The 16,618-nt window shown below is 44.3% G+C and overlaps 1 protein-coding gene across 5 annotated transcripts in view; it reads left to right on the forward strand.

Annotated features, from left to right (window-relative positions):
- The first annotated feature begins 5,101 nt into the window (after positions 1–5,101).
- The window catches only part of SPATS1 (spermatogenesis associated serine rich 1), a 40,275-nt gene continuing 28,758 nt past the window's right edge, over positions 5,102–16,618 (forward strand). For 3 of the 5 annotated variants that reach the window (XM_058306812.2, XM_058306815.2, XM_058306816.2), the window contains exons 1-3: positions 5,229–5,424; positions 5,864–6,003; positions 13,178–13,325. In XM_058306812.2, coding sequence (XP_058162795.1) covers positions 5,880–6,003; positions 13,178–13,325 — 272 coding nt within the window. In that variant the 5' untranslated portion in view covers positions 5,229–5,424; positions 5,864–5,879. Of the gene's footprint in view, positions 5,440–5,863; positions 6,004–13,177; positions 13,326–16,618 lie in introns of all 5 variants that reach the window. The other 2 variants (XM_058306813.2, XM_058306814.2) reach the window with 2 other exon arrangements.

Consider the following 16,618-nt stretch of genomic DNA (forward strand, 5'->3'; position numbering starts at 1 on the left):
CAACTGAGAGAGCTGTGTGGAGAGGGTGACCTGACAGAAGCCGTGGGCCTAGGTAGAAGGTCTTAGGCATTTGGAGGCCCAGCAGGAAGGAGCTGGGGGAATAAATATCTTGTGTTTGTTTGTTTAATTTTATTTACCCTCTCTTCCCTTGCCGCCTGTGCTTGCTGTCCTCTGTGTCCATTCGCTGTGCATGCCTTCTGTGTCTGCTTGTCTTCTCTGCTCATCTTTCTCTTTAGGAGGCACCAGGAACTGATCCTGGGACCCATGACACGAGAGAGAGGCATTCAATCACTTGAGCCACCTCAGTTCCCTGGTTTCTCGCATCTCTCCTTTCTCTCCTCTGTGTCTTTTTTTTTTTGTTGCGCCATCTTGTTGTGTCAGCTCATGGCATGAGCCAGCTCACCTTCACCAGGAGGCTTACTTCACCAGGAGCCCAATCACTTGAGCCACATCCATTTCCTGGGAATAAGTATCTTGACCTCCCTCCCTAGCCCTGTCTCCCTCCCTCCCTGCAGTGCCTCCTCTGGGAGCTGGAGGATGCAGTCCATACAGGTCAGCCTGCTCAGCACAGAGCCGGGTGGAGCGGGGTGGGGAAGGTGGGAACAGACCTGGTAGGGCAGAGGACATGCAAGACACACCACTCGGCCTTGCCATTTCCCCACCAAGAAATCTGCAGTGAATTCCTATTCCATTTTTGGTCAAACCTGGTATGAGTTTGGTGGGGCTGCCGTCACAAAGAACCACAGATCGGGTGACTAAAACAACAGCAAGTTATTGTCTCACAGTGCTGGAGACCAGAAGCCTGACATCTAGGTGTCTGCAGGGCTGCACCTCCTCTGAATTCTGTAGGGTTCTGGCAGTGGCTTGGGGGCACCCCATGGCATAGCTCAATCTCTGCCTCTGTCACATGGCTATCTTCTCTCTATCTTCTACTGTGTCCAAATTTCCTCTTATCAGGACACCAGTCATTCAATTTGGCCTCATCTTAACAAGTAGCATCTCCACAGACCCAGCTTCCAAAGAGGATCATATGCAGGACTGGGACTAAGACAATGCAACGCAACACCTGCTATTCAAAGATTCCCACACCTAATTCAGTCTGTTCTATAGAGAACAGGCATTCCACTTACATCAGCTGCTATCTTCATTCTGTATATCTGTTTTATATATTATGTGTGTTATATAACATAATTAAAATTAGTCTTAATCTTTTATTTATGTTACTCTGAACCACAAGTCCAAGGAGATTTTTGTGTTTCTGGGAACAGGCATCAACCCAGGCCTCTCCTGGGCAGCCTGTGATGGGAATGAAGGTAGCCTGGCTGGCACCGAGATGGCAGATATTCTCTCTTTTTTTTTTTAAGATTTACTTATTTATTTATTTCTCTCCCCTCCCACCCCCACCCCGGTTGTCTGTTCTCTGTGTCTATTTGCTGTGTCTTCTTTGTCCGCTTCTGTTATTGTCAGCAGCACGGGACTCTGTGTTTCTTTTTGCCATCTTGTTGTGTCAGCTCTCAGTGTGGGTGGCGCCATTCCTGGGCAGGCTGCACTTTCTTTCGCGCTGGGCGGCTCTCCTTACGGGGTGCACTCCTTGCGCGTGGGGCTCCCCTACAGGGGAGACACCCCTGTGTGGCATGACACTCCTTGTGTGCATCAGCACTGCGCATGGGCCAGCTGCACACAGTCAGGGAGGCCCGGGGTTTGAACCGCGGACCTCCCATGTGGTAGACGGACGCCCTAACCACTGGGCCAAATCCGCCGCCCAGACATTCTCTCTTATTGTTGAGAGCATACATGAAGAAGGCTCATGCTCAGTGATGAGAGCCCAGGCTCTGAATCTAGAGAGACTGGGTTTAAATTCCTGCTTTGCCAGTTACTAATTGGACTAGTTGCTTCACCCCTGAGTCTGTCTTTCCTTATCTGTAAAATGGGGATGATTTTAATAGCACTTCACTGTTGTAAAGATCAAATGAGGGAAACGGACTTTGGCCCAGTGGTTAGGGCGTCCGTCTACCATATGGGAGGTCCGCGGTTCAAACCCCGGGCCTCCTTGACCCGTGTGGAGCTGGCCATGCGCAGTGCTGATGCGCGCAAGGAGTGCCCTGCCACGCAAGGGTGTCCCCCGCGTGGGGGAGCCCCACGCGCAAGGAGTGCGCCTGTGAGGAGAGCCGCCCAGCGTGAAAAGAAAGAGCAGCCTGCCCAGGAATGGTGCCACCCACACTTCCTGTGCCGCTGACGACAACAGAAGCGGACAAAGAAACAAGACGCAGCAAATAGACACCAAGAACAGACAACCAGGGGAGGGGGGGGAATTAAATAAATAAAAATAAATCTTTAAAAAAAAAAAAAAAAAAGATCAAATGAGGGAAGTGGATTTGACTCAACTAATAGGGCATTCGCCTACCACATGGGAGGTCCGCGGTTCAAACCCCGGGCCTCCTTGGCGCGTGTGGAGATGACCCATGCGCAGTGCTGATGTGCACAAGGAGTGCCCTGCCACAGAGGGGTGTCTCCCCTGTAGGGGAGCCCCATGTGCAAGGAGTGCGCCCCGTGAGGAGCGCCGCCCTGCGTGAAAGAAGTGCAGCCTGCCCAGGAATGGCACCACACACACGGAGAGCTGACACAGCAAGATGACACAACAAAAAGAGACACAGATTCCTGGTGCCGCTGCAAGAATAGAAGTGGTCACAGAAAAACACACAACAAATGGACACAGAGAGCAGACAACTGGGGGGTGGGGAGGGGAGAGAAATAAATAAAAAATCTTAAAAAAAAAAAGATTAAATGAGTTAATGTGTAAAGAGCTCAGCAGACCATGGGTGCTCAACTAGGGAGGGGACTATGTCCTACTCACTGTTGAATCCCTGCATGCAGCACAGGGCCCAGGACAGGCAGGGGCGTGGTAACTGTTTCCTGACCTGAACTGAGGGTGAGATCCCCTGAGGCTTTGGGGGCTCGTGGTGGTAGCGGGTTCTGAAGTGGCTGATGCTCCCTCTCCCCCATCTTTGCCAGGCCCTCTCTCCCTGCCACTGGAAGTTCTCAGAGGTGACCGTGCATCAGTAATCCACTCCACCTATTTCCCTAGCACACTCGACAGAAGTGTGATGCCTCTCAGCCTGATGGCCAGAGCAGACTCGGAGCGCAGGTTATTTCCCCTGCGCTGGTTTTACACTGCCCTCTGGTGTGGCTTTGTGGGATGAGCATGTTAAATGAGGATTTCAGGCGATGTTTTTGACATGGGGGAGGCTCTCCTGACTCCCCTATATGCACTGATTGCATTGCTGATGGGACAGGGAAATACTGTTTCAGACTCTACGCCCATTTAGCTTGCAACTCCCGAGAATCACCAAATACCAGAAACTTTTTACCAAAGTCTCTGTCCACTCAGTCATTAAATCCTGCCATCCTGCTAGAGTAAAGTTTCTCTGGACAGCAGGTACTTTGTGTCCTGCCAAGACCCAGAAGGACCCAGGAGTGTTTATTTGGTATAATTTCCTGCAGTATGGTTTCCTCTATTAGAGGAAAGGAATGGGTGATTTATGTTATAAATCTCCGCTCACAGGATTCAACAGGTACAAGCGACGTTTCCTCTCCGGAATTCACCAGCCAACTCTGCAATCTCGGAACCAACATTTAAGTCTTGATATCTTGGATCCTAGTGGTGCAGTTTAGGGACCTGATCTCTTTTCACCCAGGAAGATGCAGAGATGAGAGGGAGAGTCTCAGCTAAGTGCCATTTTATCATTCACCCATTCATCCATCCATCCATCCACCAATTTATTCACATATTAAACAAATGATTATTGAGTGCCTACATGTGCCAGATGCTGTGCTAGGGACAGTGAACAAAGTCTCTGCCCTCCCTGCATTGCAGAGTCTTGACAGCTATGCTGGTGCCCAGCAAATATTTCTATTACAAAGCTGCTACCTTTTCTACCAAGGATTAATTAAACAGAAAATTAAACATGATAAAAAATTGTAATATGTAATTTGGTTCCAATTATGTTAACATACATGTGCAACGAAAAAGAAGAGTCCCTAATATTAGTAGCTGTATGACAGATTGTGTTTTCCAAAATGCCACAAGATCTTTCATTACCTATGTCCTTCATACAATGTGACCTTGACCCTCCCATTGAGAGGAGGGGTCTAGGTTCCATCTCCCTGAGTCTGTGACTATGGAAGCAATCCAGCTTCTCCCTGGTTCGCTTGGGATTACATTTGGGATCCAGAGGCCATGCCGTGTACCAGCAGAGCTCTCAGTTGATGGCCAAAGTCAACCACCAGGCATTTGAGTGAGAGAGCTTCAGCCTCCTTCTGACTGCAACCACATGAGACTCCAAGCAAGAACTACCTTACCCAGCCAATCCACAGAATCCTGAGATTTCATTGTTTTGAGCAACAAAGTTTGGGGGTGATTTGTTACACAGCAAGAGATATCCAGAAAAAGTGGTTCATTGCTGTATTATGGGATTGTAGGTACTAAAAATACTTTACTATATTTCCCAAGATTTCTACAGTCATCATCTGTATCTTTTATAATCAGTACCAAAATTATTAAAAATCAAAACCTAATGTTTTCATTCAAGTGAGAGACTAGGTTTAAAATTTGAATTTACGGATTTAAGCTAAACTTGGAGAACAGCTTTCTGCTCACGATTTACTGGCTGCTGGAAAGGATTAGTAAAATAAATTTTAGTTGATTTGATGGAAGGAGTGGTGGATTTGGGGTGAGGAGACTTGAAAATGAATCTGTTTTGCTACTTACGATCTATCTGGGTGACCTTGAGCAAGCCATTGCTCAAATTCAGTTTTCTATTTTGAAAGAGTGCAGCTGGCTGCTTAACAAAAATAATGTGCACCACATGCCAGGCCCAGAAAACGCACTCAGTAAGTGGTCGGTGAGCCCTGTCTAATCAATGCCAATTATAAGTGGGCATCTGCAAGCTTTGTGGAGGGCACAGCCTTCATTGGCACCAGAGGCTACAGTTCGAATTATGAAAATTGTCTGGAAAAGAACCATAACTCCTTTGTAAAAATTGCAGAAACACAAAGCCACTTTTTCAGCCGTCCTTGCCCACGACCACATGGGTGGTGCCTCTAATTCTGCGTCTCGGAGGAGACTGCAACACCTACCTAGGACCAGAGAGCCCCAGGGTGCAGCGAGCCAGGAAGGCCTGGAAGCCCGCCTGGCCGGAAGCGGCGCTGCTGGCGCGGTGTCCCGGCAACCCCCGAACGCGGCTCCCGGGGAGGAGCAGGCGGCCGCGGCGTTCCTCTCGCCCTTGGCTCGGGTTCCTCGGCCGGCTTTCTGCAGTTCGGACGCCAGTTGGTCCTTTGATCTCAGCAGCATCCCCGGTGGAGGCCTCCCCAGCATAGACCCCGGCCTCCCCTGGCGAAACGTGGTAGCAGGACCCAGAGGTGGAGGCAAGGAGCACTTCGGTGGGCGGTGCCGTGAGCCCCGCCCTGCCGGGGGGCCTGGGGGCCTGGGAGTCCTGGGGGGCCGGGGGGCCGGGGGGCCGGGGGGCCTGGGAGTCCTGGGGGGCCGGGGGGCCGGGGGGCCTGGGAGTCCTGGGGGGCCGGGGGGCCGGGGGGGGGGGGCCGGGGGGCCGGGGGGCCTGGGAGTCCTGGGGGGCCGGGGGGCCGGGGGGCCGGGGGGCCTGGGAGTCCTGGGGGGTCGGGGGGCCGGGGGGCCTGGGAGGCCTGGGGGCCAGAACTCACTGGAGCTCTGGGTGAAGCTAAATCAAGAAGCTCCCCAGTAGATCTTGGCTGCGAATGGCTTGTCCCGTTTCTATTTTGATTGATACTTTTCTTACAAAGGTCTTTTCTTTGACTTACGGTTGCTTTTAATATTTAATATCAACAGGTGCGCAGATGAGCCCATGTGCACTGGAAACGATCCACAGGGCTATCTCCCTTTCATTTCAAGAGCAAATAGTGGCAGAGAGCCCGAGGAGGTCCAAGAAAAAGCAGACTCTGGCACCACCAACATGGAGAGGAGATGCAGTTGAGTTCTAAGAAATCACTAGGGCTGGGTGTGGACTTATTTGCCATATTCAAGTCTACTACAGCCAGGAGGCACCGTTTGAAATTTAAGGGAGGCTTGTTTGGGGCATATGAAAAGAACTACGGGGGAATGAATGTAGCTCAAGTGTTGAGTGCGTGCTTTCCATGTAGGAGGTCACAGTTCCACTCCCGTACCTCCTAAAAAACAAAAAACAAAAACAACTACGTAAACACTAGCTGTGTTAACCTGAGATCTGTGGGGGAGCAGCACCTCAGGTAATTTCGATGTGTTAATAATTTGCAAGTAAAACCTAGCCAGAGATTAAGCCCAGTCAATGCTTCCTCTAATAAATGGCATGGCTGGGATTGGACCTGAGTCTGCAGGGTTCCAGCACCCATGCCCTTTCATTTTTCCTTTGCGCCGGTAGAGTAGACTTGGAGTAGACTTGTGGTACTGTCTACTGAAGGGGACAATTCAGGTGGAAATTGTGAACACATCAAGGAAAGGTTTAGATTTAATGATAGACGGTAGCGCCATAATTGGTGTTAAGGCTCAGGAGGATGTTTGGGACAACTGTGCCTTTATTTTTTTTAAGATTTACTTTATTATTTCTTCTGCACCGCCCCCCCCCCCCCATTTGTGCTCACTCTCTGCTCTCTGTGACTGCTTGTGTGCTCTCTCTGTCTGCTTGGCTTCTGTTTTTTAGGAGGCACTGGCAACCAAACCCGGTACCTCCCATGTGGTAGCTGGTGCCCAAATCGCTTGAGCCACATCTGCTTCCCCACATGTGCCTTTATTTTATTTTATTTTTTTAGATTTATTTATTTCCCTCTCCCCCCATTATCTGCCCTTTGTGTCCATTCGCTGTACATTCTTCTGTGTCTGCTTGTCTTCTCTTTATGAGGCATTGGGAACTGATCCTAGGACCTCCTGGAGTGGGAGAGAGGTGCTCAATCTCTTGTGCCACCTCAGCTCCCTGGTCTGCTGTCTCTTATTGTTTCTCCTCTGTGTCTCTTTTTGTTGTGTCATCTTGCTGTACTAGCTCTCTGCTTGGGCTACCTCGCTGCGCTGGCTGGCACTCTGCTTGGGCCAGCTTGCCTTCACCAGGAGGCCTCAGGAGTGGAACCCTGGACCTCCCATATGGTGGACAGGATCCCAATCTCTTGAGCCACATCCGCTTCCCCACATGTGCCTTTAGAGAACAGTGCCATGGAACAGTGGCCATAGTCTCCCAGAAAACCTTGAAGCAAGAACATTCCAGGGTGACATTTACCTTTTATAGGTGAATGGCCTCTTGCACTGTAGAAAAGGGTCATAAAATGTCCAGTCTTTGTCCCATCACATCTTAGCTTGGATCCCTGAATGCTAGGTCTCAGCTTCATAGGTGCAGGGAGAGGAGGGAGGGATGACTCGCCATGCTCTATAGCAGGGACTGGTAGAGCAAGAAGAGTTAGAATCTTTTCTTGCCTAATTTCTTGTCAGTGGGGAGAACAGGGTTCTGGGATTCTAACTTTAAGTTCTAGACCTTTTCTGCAGCTTCCAGATTGTTCTGAGAAGGAGCTATTGTTTTAGGGGTGTGGTAGGGGGCTTCATGTTTCTAAGTTAGGGGTACCAATGGGTCCCTGGGCCCTGAGATCACCAAACACCCAGGGCATCCTTTCCTGCTCTGTAGGTGTGTCCACTAAGGAGCCCACATCTGAGCTCAGCTTGGTATGGGATCCATCGGTTGAGGAAGCCCCTCTACCAACCACTTGAAGGTGCCTGATCAACTGTTTGTATATGTGCATTTCTAGCAGAGAGGGCCCATTGCATGCATTACTTCTGAGAGGGGTCTGTTCACCAAGGTGATAAACAACGGTGCAATTACTAGGTTGTATGTTGAACAGATAAGCAGGGGTGGGAAAAGGGGTTTGGTAAAATGTTATCTACATGAAGCTAACATGGCTTGATGTATTATTTTTCTCCCTGCCAGGCAGTGCTATTGTGAAAATCAGCTGAGATGACGCGTGTGTGAAAGTGCCTTGGTTATGTAAGGTGCTAATTCCTGCCTAAAGAATTGGAAATAATAATCTTGGATTCCACAGATGGTACCAAAGAAACAGACTTTCCTTCAAACTCTCCCTTTTCCCCTGAATTCTTTTCTGGTCACCGGAACCTTATCTTGGTCCTTTTTATTGCATTGTGTTTTTTCATCTCACAGTGTTTTTGTGACTTGTTAGAATTTTCTGGTTTATGGCTTACTAGACATGTATTGTGTTTGAATAACAATGCTCATTCGATAATGGTCGGCCTTTTAAGAAGGAGAATCTCCTTAGCTTTATTTATTCCTCACCACTGCCTGGTGAGGTAGATGGAGAGGTGGGGCAGGTGTTATTCTCTCTCTTTACTGAGGGCTGGACCCAGAGAGGTTAGTTGACTTTGTGTTACTCCAAGCAGGGGCAGCATTGGTGTCAGAATCCAAGGGTTTCGGTTTGCAGTTCCAGCACTCTTCTCCCACCTGTGGACACCTAGGCAGGCATCTTGAGGTCATGTTGCAGTACCTCCCGTTCGTGCTTGAGGCTGAGCTACTTCTAGGAAGGTTTCCGTAGTTAGCTTGACCCAGAGTGTGTGCAGGTTACCAATTTGAGCAGAGATCGCCCTTCCCGACCTTTCTCATCTTTTCCTTTCATGACAATCAAAGCCTACTTTTCTAAAATGTTGCTTCCATAGCACTTCTTGGTCCAACAAGGAAATATATTACATTTTTAGATGTTATTTTATGTACAGTAAGAACAAAATCTGCCAATTAAATCATGACATAGTGCTTTATCATATAGAAGATTTATTTTATATATTGAAGCACTCTTTTAGACTTTCTTAGATCTAAATTTTAACCATGTATCATTCATGTGCATACATAAAGAAGGAAAATGTAAGTGAAATAAACTGGTTAAGACATTCTTAAACCTTATTCACATTCAAAAGTCTGTTGACTGTGGAGTGGGTGTAGCTCGGTGGTTGAGCGCTTGCTTTCCACATATAAGGTCCCGGGTTCAATTCCCAGTACCTCAACAACAACAAAAAGTCTGCTGACTACTGAATCACTTTGCAACTCAATCATTTATGTCATTTTCTATATAATATTGAGTGCTTGCACAGGGCCATGTAATACATTAAAATGTACCCCTAAAACAAAAATAAAAAATAAAAAACAAACTTGCAAAGGGGTCTCCTGTGATACCATCCTTAGAATCAACCAGTTCTTGCTTTGGGGAGCTCTCAAGCCTTATGATGGCATACATACAATTAGAATGTTTAAATGCTATCAAAAGGCAGCTACTGTTAAAACCTTTGGGCAAAAGCTACCACAAGTAAATGATCTAATGACTCAACTCGTATACCAGGATCAACCTGGAGGAAACCTCTGCCCATTCCTATTTCCTTTCCACATCCTTAATACATACATTCAAATCTATTGTCCAACTGAAATTTCATTTTATTTCATTCCAAATTGTTAATTTTTGTTCCAGCAATATTTTTTTGAAGAATTCATCTTCTCTAAGATAAAATGAACACGAATATCATATACAATTTTGTTTTACCTATATTTTCTATTCTGCGTAGCTCTATTGATCTGTCAGGGTCTGTGTCAGTGCTGTAATATTCAACTACATTTTATGAACTATGTTCCATAGCTGTGTAATCCTGAGCAAGTTATTTGGCATTTCTGGGACTCAATTTCTTTATCTGTAAAGTTATTTCTCTTTTATCTGTAATCATGATCTCCTTCCATTCCTAATGTTGCTTACTTGTGTTTTAAATGTTTTTTTTTCCGTCAAACTTGCTTATCTACATTATTAGTTTTTTTCCCATGAAGCCATGATTCTGATAATCTTTCTTTTATTCATTTCTGCTTTTACCATGTGATTTCCTTCATTATCATTTTTGAGGGTTTAACTCTTTTCCCCCTTATTTCTTGAATTGAAAGCTCAGCTCCTTGATTGTGGAATCTTTGCTTTTGAACACTATTCCATTGAGTCTAGGATGTACATTTTTTCAGTTTGCATCTCTGAAATTGGGATTGGTCTTGCTAGTACTGTTGGTCTGGCAACAGATGGGACGCCTTGTCATAATCGCTGCTGTATGAGTCTCAAAGCATGCAGAATGGGTTCAATGGCTTAGAAGAAAATTCCAGAAGCAATAGAGGAACACTCTTAAGAAATGCTGCAACACCCATGTTCTTGTTGGACTGAGATCAACATTATATAGAAAATGACATAAATGATTGAGTTGCAAAGTGATTCAGTAGTCAGCAGACTTTTTGTTGTTGTTGAGGTACTGGGAATTGAACCCGGGACCTTATATGTGCAAAGCAAGCGCTCAACCACCGAGCTACACCCACTCCACAGTCAGCAGACTTTTGAATGTGAATAAGGTTTAAGAATGTCTTAACCAGTTTATTTCACTTACATTTTCCTTCTTCATGTATGCACATGAATGATACATGGTTAAAATTTAGATCTAAGAAAGTCTAAAAGAGTGCTTCAATATATAAAATAAATCTTCTATATGATAAAGCACTGTGTCATGATTTAATTGGCAGATTTTGTTCTTACTGTACATAAAATAATAATGTTATTACAATTGATGGCATCTTATAGTCAATGAAATACTGTATATGCATTTTAAGGTTCTAAATTTCTAATTACTGCTTTAGTTGAATCCCACACGTTTTAATATATAGTACTTATGTCATTGATCATTAAGCATCCCATACTTTCCATTATGATTTTTTCTTTTATATGAATTATTTAGAAATGTGGTTTGAGTCTCCAAGTGTATGGATGTTTCCTGGCTGTCTTTAATTATTGATTTCTAATTGTGTTGCATTGTGGTCAGAGAAGATGGTCTATATTATATTTGGTGGTACTTCTTTCATGGCTTAGTATTTGGGTAGTTCCTTCTTTGGCTGCTAGAACCTGTCCTGTCCTCCTTACAGCTCTGCTCCTATATCCTACCTACCCATACTTCAAGAAACTGGTTGACCTTCACTGTGCCCTGGGCTGCTCTAGGCTCCAGGGCATATACCAGAACAATGCTTCCCACTCTTGGCTAGCCCTTAGAATTGCCAGAGATACTTTAACACACCAATTCCCAGATCCCTCATCTGTAGGTCCAAGCTATAGCCCTGGAGCCTGTAGATTTTAATGAGTGCCCTGAGGTGATTCTCATGACCAAGCAAATTCAGGACATTCTGTGCAGTTGGGTGGGATGGAATAGTGTAGTGATGGGGTCAAATATGAATCTAAGAGGTGCTGGAGGAGGGGACTTACTCAAAATGCAAGTTCCCAGGCCTCGCCTGCAGAGATTCTAATTCAGTGGGCCTGTGGTGGGTTCTGGGAATCTGTATTTTTAACAAGCCTTCTGGGTGGTTATGGTGCAGATGATCCTTATGCTGTACCTGAGAAACTCTAGAATGGGGGGATTTTCAGGGAAAGAAGTAGCTCACCTGGCCATTAAACTTTGAAAAGTAGGAGGCAAAAAGTCCTCTTAGCAGTGAAGGGTTTGGTGATAGGTTGGGATTGTATATGATTCATTTGCTATATGAATTTCTGAAGGAGCCGATAAAAAATGAATGAAAAATTGACTGAGTAGCAGTTCCACTGGTAAATGGTGTGAATTTGCAGTGGGCACCTGGTGAATACCATATGTATATGAAGCTTGGTACTACGTAGATAGGACAGTGGTCAGACTAAAAATGTATTCAAGAGTCAATAGAGTTTTAAGTCTTATGTCTTGTAATTTTCTTGTAACCAGAAAACAAGTCCTTTGAATTGTGTCTTTGAGTTCTCTGCTCTGTGAAGTTATGCATAAAGAAACACAATATCGGTGCATCTGACAATTTTTCAGGTGACTGGCCAAGGCACGCACCTGTATAAAATGATGAGAGAACAGATAGACTTTAACGAAGTAATAATTGTATAGCAGAATGAAAGTAATGGGCACTCTTGTCTATCTGACAATCAATGAGTGTCAGGACTCCCTTACTTATAATTGTGGGTGATTGGGAGTTATAATTCTTTATCATTTACTCAATCAAACATTTATTGAGCATATCTACTTTATGCCAGGCACTGTCCTTGGTGCTACTAAGATGAATAAGACAGGGAAACGGACTTTGGCCCAGTGGTTAGGGCGTCCGTCTACCATATGGGAGGTCCGCGGTTCAAACCCCGGGCCTCCTAGACCCGTGTGGAGCTGGCCATGCGCAGCGCTGATGCGCGCAAGGAGTGCTGTGCCACGCAAGGGTGTCCCCCGCGTGGGGGAGCCCCACGCGCAAGGAGTGCGCCCGTGAGGAAAGCCGCCCAGCGTGAAAAGAAAGAGCAGCCTGCCCAGGAATGGCGCCGCCCACACTTCCCGTGCGCTGACGACAACAGAAGCGGACAAAGAAACAAAAGCAAACAAAGAAACAAGACGCAACAAATAGACACCAAGAACAGACAACCAGGGGAGGGGGGGGAAATTAAATAAATAAATAAATCTTTAAAAAAAAAAAAAAAAAAAAAAAAGATGAATAAGACAATCTGGTGGGGAAGACATATGTATAATAAATGATGGCACTACAATGTGAGGGGAAGCCGAGGAAGTTTTGAAAGGCAGTTCTTTGAATCATGATCGTCAGCTATTATGTTCAGGAGTCCTTATATGAACAAATCCTTGGGGAAATATGCCTATGTTTAGAATCTATATGCTTAATACAATACACAGTGAGGTATCACTTGATCCAGATCTTATCTTTTCTGCTTGGTTCAGGGTCGGTGAGCTGCGGTGGAGGGGCAAGAAGTCTAGGATAAGGGCTGGGAGTTTAGACTTTGGTGTTACAGACCTGTGAGCAAATCTGGGCCTGGATATCTCTTTTCTGTGTGCTCTTAGTCAAGTTTCTTATATTTCTGAATCTTGGTTTCCTCATCTGAAAAATGGGGAATAATTTTAATTATTGATTTCTAATTGTGGATTGTTATGGGAATTATATGGGAAAATGTGTGTAAGGTATTATCATAATCCCTAGTACACAGTAAATGAACAAACACCAGCTGTTTGTTTTTTTTTTTTTCAAAATAAATTGTTTATAATCTAGGGATCAAGATAGGGTGGAGATATTTTCAATAATGTAATGATATCTATGTTTTCCAGGTACTAAACACAATGATTTTTTGGAACCTAAGGGACGCTTTGCTGATGCAACATCCTGTAGCAGAAGGGTCAGCTCCTCGTCTTCTGTTGAAACAGGTCTAAATGTCAGTGAGCTTCCAGGCCTCCATGGAGTGTCTGCCCATCTCGAGTAAGTGGGGGACACATGGATGGTTTCTGGGGAGCAGGTTTAGGGGAGAGCTGGCAATGTTTTGTTTCTTGATCTGGTTGGTAGTGTCATGGATGTTGGCTTTAGATTATTTGTAAAACTGTATTTATGTTTTATGTACTTTTCTCTGCTTATATTTCTTTCACAGTCAGTGATTCAATTTGGCCACCCTTAACAGTTGTCATAATGAAAGAAATTTAAGTTCATTGTAGAAATTTTGAAAATATAAAAACAGAATAAAAAATTAAAAATCACAATAATTCCACTTCATAGAGAATCATTAACATCTTCATGTTTCTATTTTTATGTATACAAATATATATTTATTTCATGTGATTAAGACCATATTATGGGGAAGCAGATTTGGCTCAACTGATAAGAGTGTCCGCCTACCATATGGGAGGTCCAGGGTTCAAACCCCGGGCCTCCTGACCCATGTGGTGAGCTGGCCCACGTGCAGTGCTGTGTGCGCAAGGAGTACTGTGCCACTCAGGGGTGTCCCCTGCATAGGGGAGCCCCACGCGCAAGGAGTGTGCCCCTCAAGGAAAGCTGCCCTGCATGAAAAAAGAGCAGCCTGCCCAGGAGTCACTCTGCACACATGGAGAGTTGACGCAGCAAGGTGATGCAACAAAAAAGAGACGCAGATGCCCTTTGCCACTGACAAGAATTCAAGCAGACAAAGAAGAACACAGTGAATGGACACAGAGAGCAGACAACTGGGGAGGGGGAGGAATGGGAGAGAAATAAATAAAAAATAAATCTTTAAAAAAAAGATCAAATTATGGGAAGCAGATGTGGCTGAAGCAGTTGAGCATCTCTTCCCACATATGAGGTCCCAGGTGAGGTTGCCAGAGCCTCCTGGAAACAAAAACAAGCAACAAGCAAACAAAGGAAATAACCAACTCAGGGGAGCCAATGTGGCTCAGTGGTTAAGCACCAGCTGTCCACATACCAGGTCCCAGGTTCAATCCTGGGGCCTTGTACCTCAAAAAAAAAAAAGGACCTATTATACTCCTCATTCATAAGCTCTGCTTTTTTACTCAACAATATATGATGAGACTTTCCTCATCTTTGACATCTTTGACTGTTTTTTAAGAACTTGTTTTTCTTGTTTATTTATTGTTAAAGATTTATTTTATTATTTTTTAATAAAAAGTGAAGTATATCACTCATACATAAACAATAAGTATATAGTAATAGTTGTGAAGTTATAAAGCAAGCATATATAACATCATACAGGACTCTCATACCTCATCCTACCACCAATACCTTGCATTGTTGTTAAACATTTTTAACTAATGATTAAAGAACATTGTCAAAATATTACTACTAACTGAAGTATTTTTCCTCCAACCCACCCTACTATTATTATGATTATCTTTATATTATTTATATATGAACATACATATACAATAAGTATATACTAAAAGTTGTGGACTTCCAAAGCAAACAAGTATAACATCATACAGGGGTCCCATACGTCAACTCTCCATCAATACCTTGCATTGTCGTGAGTCATTTGTTACAAATTATGAAAGAATATTGTTAAAATCTTACTACTAATTATAGTCCTTATCTTACATTTAGTGTATTTTTCCCCCAACCCACCCTATTATTATTTTTTAAATATATTTTTATGACAGAAATTGTAAACTTACAAAACAATCATGCACATGTGCAGAATTCCCAAACAACACCCCTCTATCAACACACCACACTGTGGTGGAACATTTGTTACAGATTATAAGTTAATATCATCCAATTGTTACCACATCTATAATGTACATTTGGCACACATTTTCCATATAGCCTCATTATCAACATAGTACATATTTTGCATAGATGCAAGAATATTGCGTTATTACTGCTAACCATAGTCCACTCCAATTGTCACTCACTCCAATTGTATTTTTCCCATGCTCTCCATATTCCCACCACCCTGTAATAGTGATGTACATTTGCTCTAGCTCACAAAGGACACTCTTGCCTCTGTACCATCAACCATAATTTTCATCCACCTCTGGGTTTACTGTGCTATGCAGTTCTTAGATTATTCTCTATCATTCTTCAATTGGCATTTATTTCCCTAGACTACCATTTTCGGCCACATCCCCATTTATAAAGTAGCTGTAACTCACTATATATTACCATCCACTCTATACATTTCCACATTTTTACAGTAAAGCTAATTAATACTTCTACATACATTAAAAATCAGTAGTCCATCTCAGTTCTCCTCTTATCTGCTTTAAGAATCTACCACCTACCACCAGGTCTTTCCTTTTTTAAAAATTTATTTATTTATTTATTATTTATGTATTCCCTCCTCTTCCCCTCCTCCCACTCTGCTGTTTTCGCTGTCTGTGTTGTCTTCTTTTCTCATTTTCTCTCCTCTAGGATTCACCTGGATTTGATCCTGGTGACCCCTGATGTGGAGAGAGATTCCCTGTCAATTGTGCCACCTCAGTTCCTATTTTCTGCTGCACTTCACCTTGACTCTCCCTTTGTCTCTCTTTTGATGTGTCATCATCTTGCTGCATGACTCACTTGCGCGGGTACTGGCTCGCCGCATGGGCATGCTTTCTCTTCTTCTTTTTCACTAGGAACCTCCAGGGATCAAACCTGGTTCCTCCCATATGGCAGGCGGAAGCTCTATCACTTGAGCCACATCTGCTTCTGCACCACCAGATCTTGAAGATATTTTCTACATTTTCTTCTAGAAGCTTTATAGTTCTTGCTTTTATATTTAGATTTTTGATTCATTTTTTAAAAAAGATTTATTTATTTATTTCTCCCCCAACCCCCCTGTTGTCTGATCTCTTTGTCCACTTGCTGTGTGTTTTTTTCTGTGTCTGCTTGTATTCTCATTAGGCAGCACTGGGAACCAATCCTGGGACCTTCCTGAGTGGGAGAGAGGCGATTACTCTCTTGCACCACCTCAGCTCCCTGTTCTGCTATGTCTTCTTATTGTCTCTCCTTTGTGTCTTTTTAATTTTTAAAAAAAATTTTTTAATTTTTAAAATTTTTTCTTCTTTATTTTCTTTTAAATGTTACATTCAAAAATATGAGGTCCCCGTATACTCCCCACCCCACGCACCCCACCCCTCCCACATCAACAACCTCTTCTATCATTGCAGCACATCCACTGCACCTGGTGTATACATTCTGGAGCACCACTGCACCACATGGACAGTGGTCCACATTGTTGTCCACACTCTCCTCCACTCCACACAGTGGGCCACGACAGGATACACAATGTCCAGCATCTGTCCTTG

This window comes from Dasypus novemcinctus, chromosome 11, assembly GCF_030445035.2.
Source record: "Dasypus novemcinctus isolate mDasNov1 chromosome 11, mDasNov1.1.hap2, whole genome shotgun sequence".
Classification (NCBI taxonomy): Eukaryota; Metazoa; Chordata; class Mammalia; order Cingulata; family Dasypodidae; genus Dasypus; species Dasypus novemcinctus.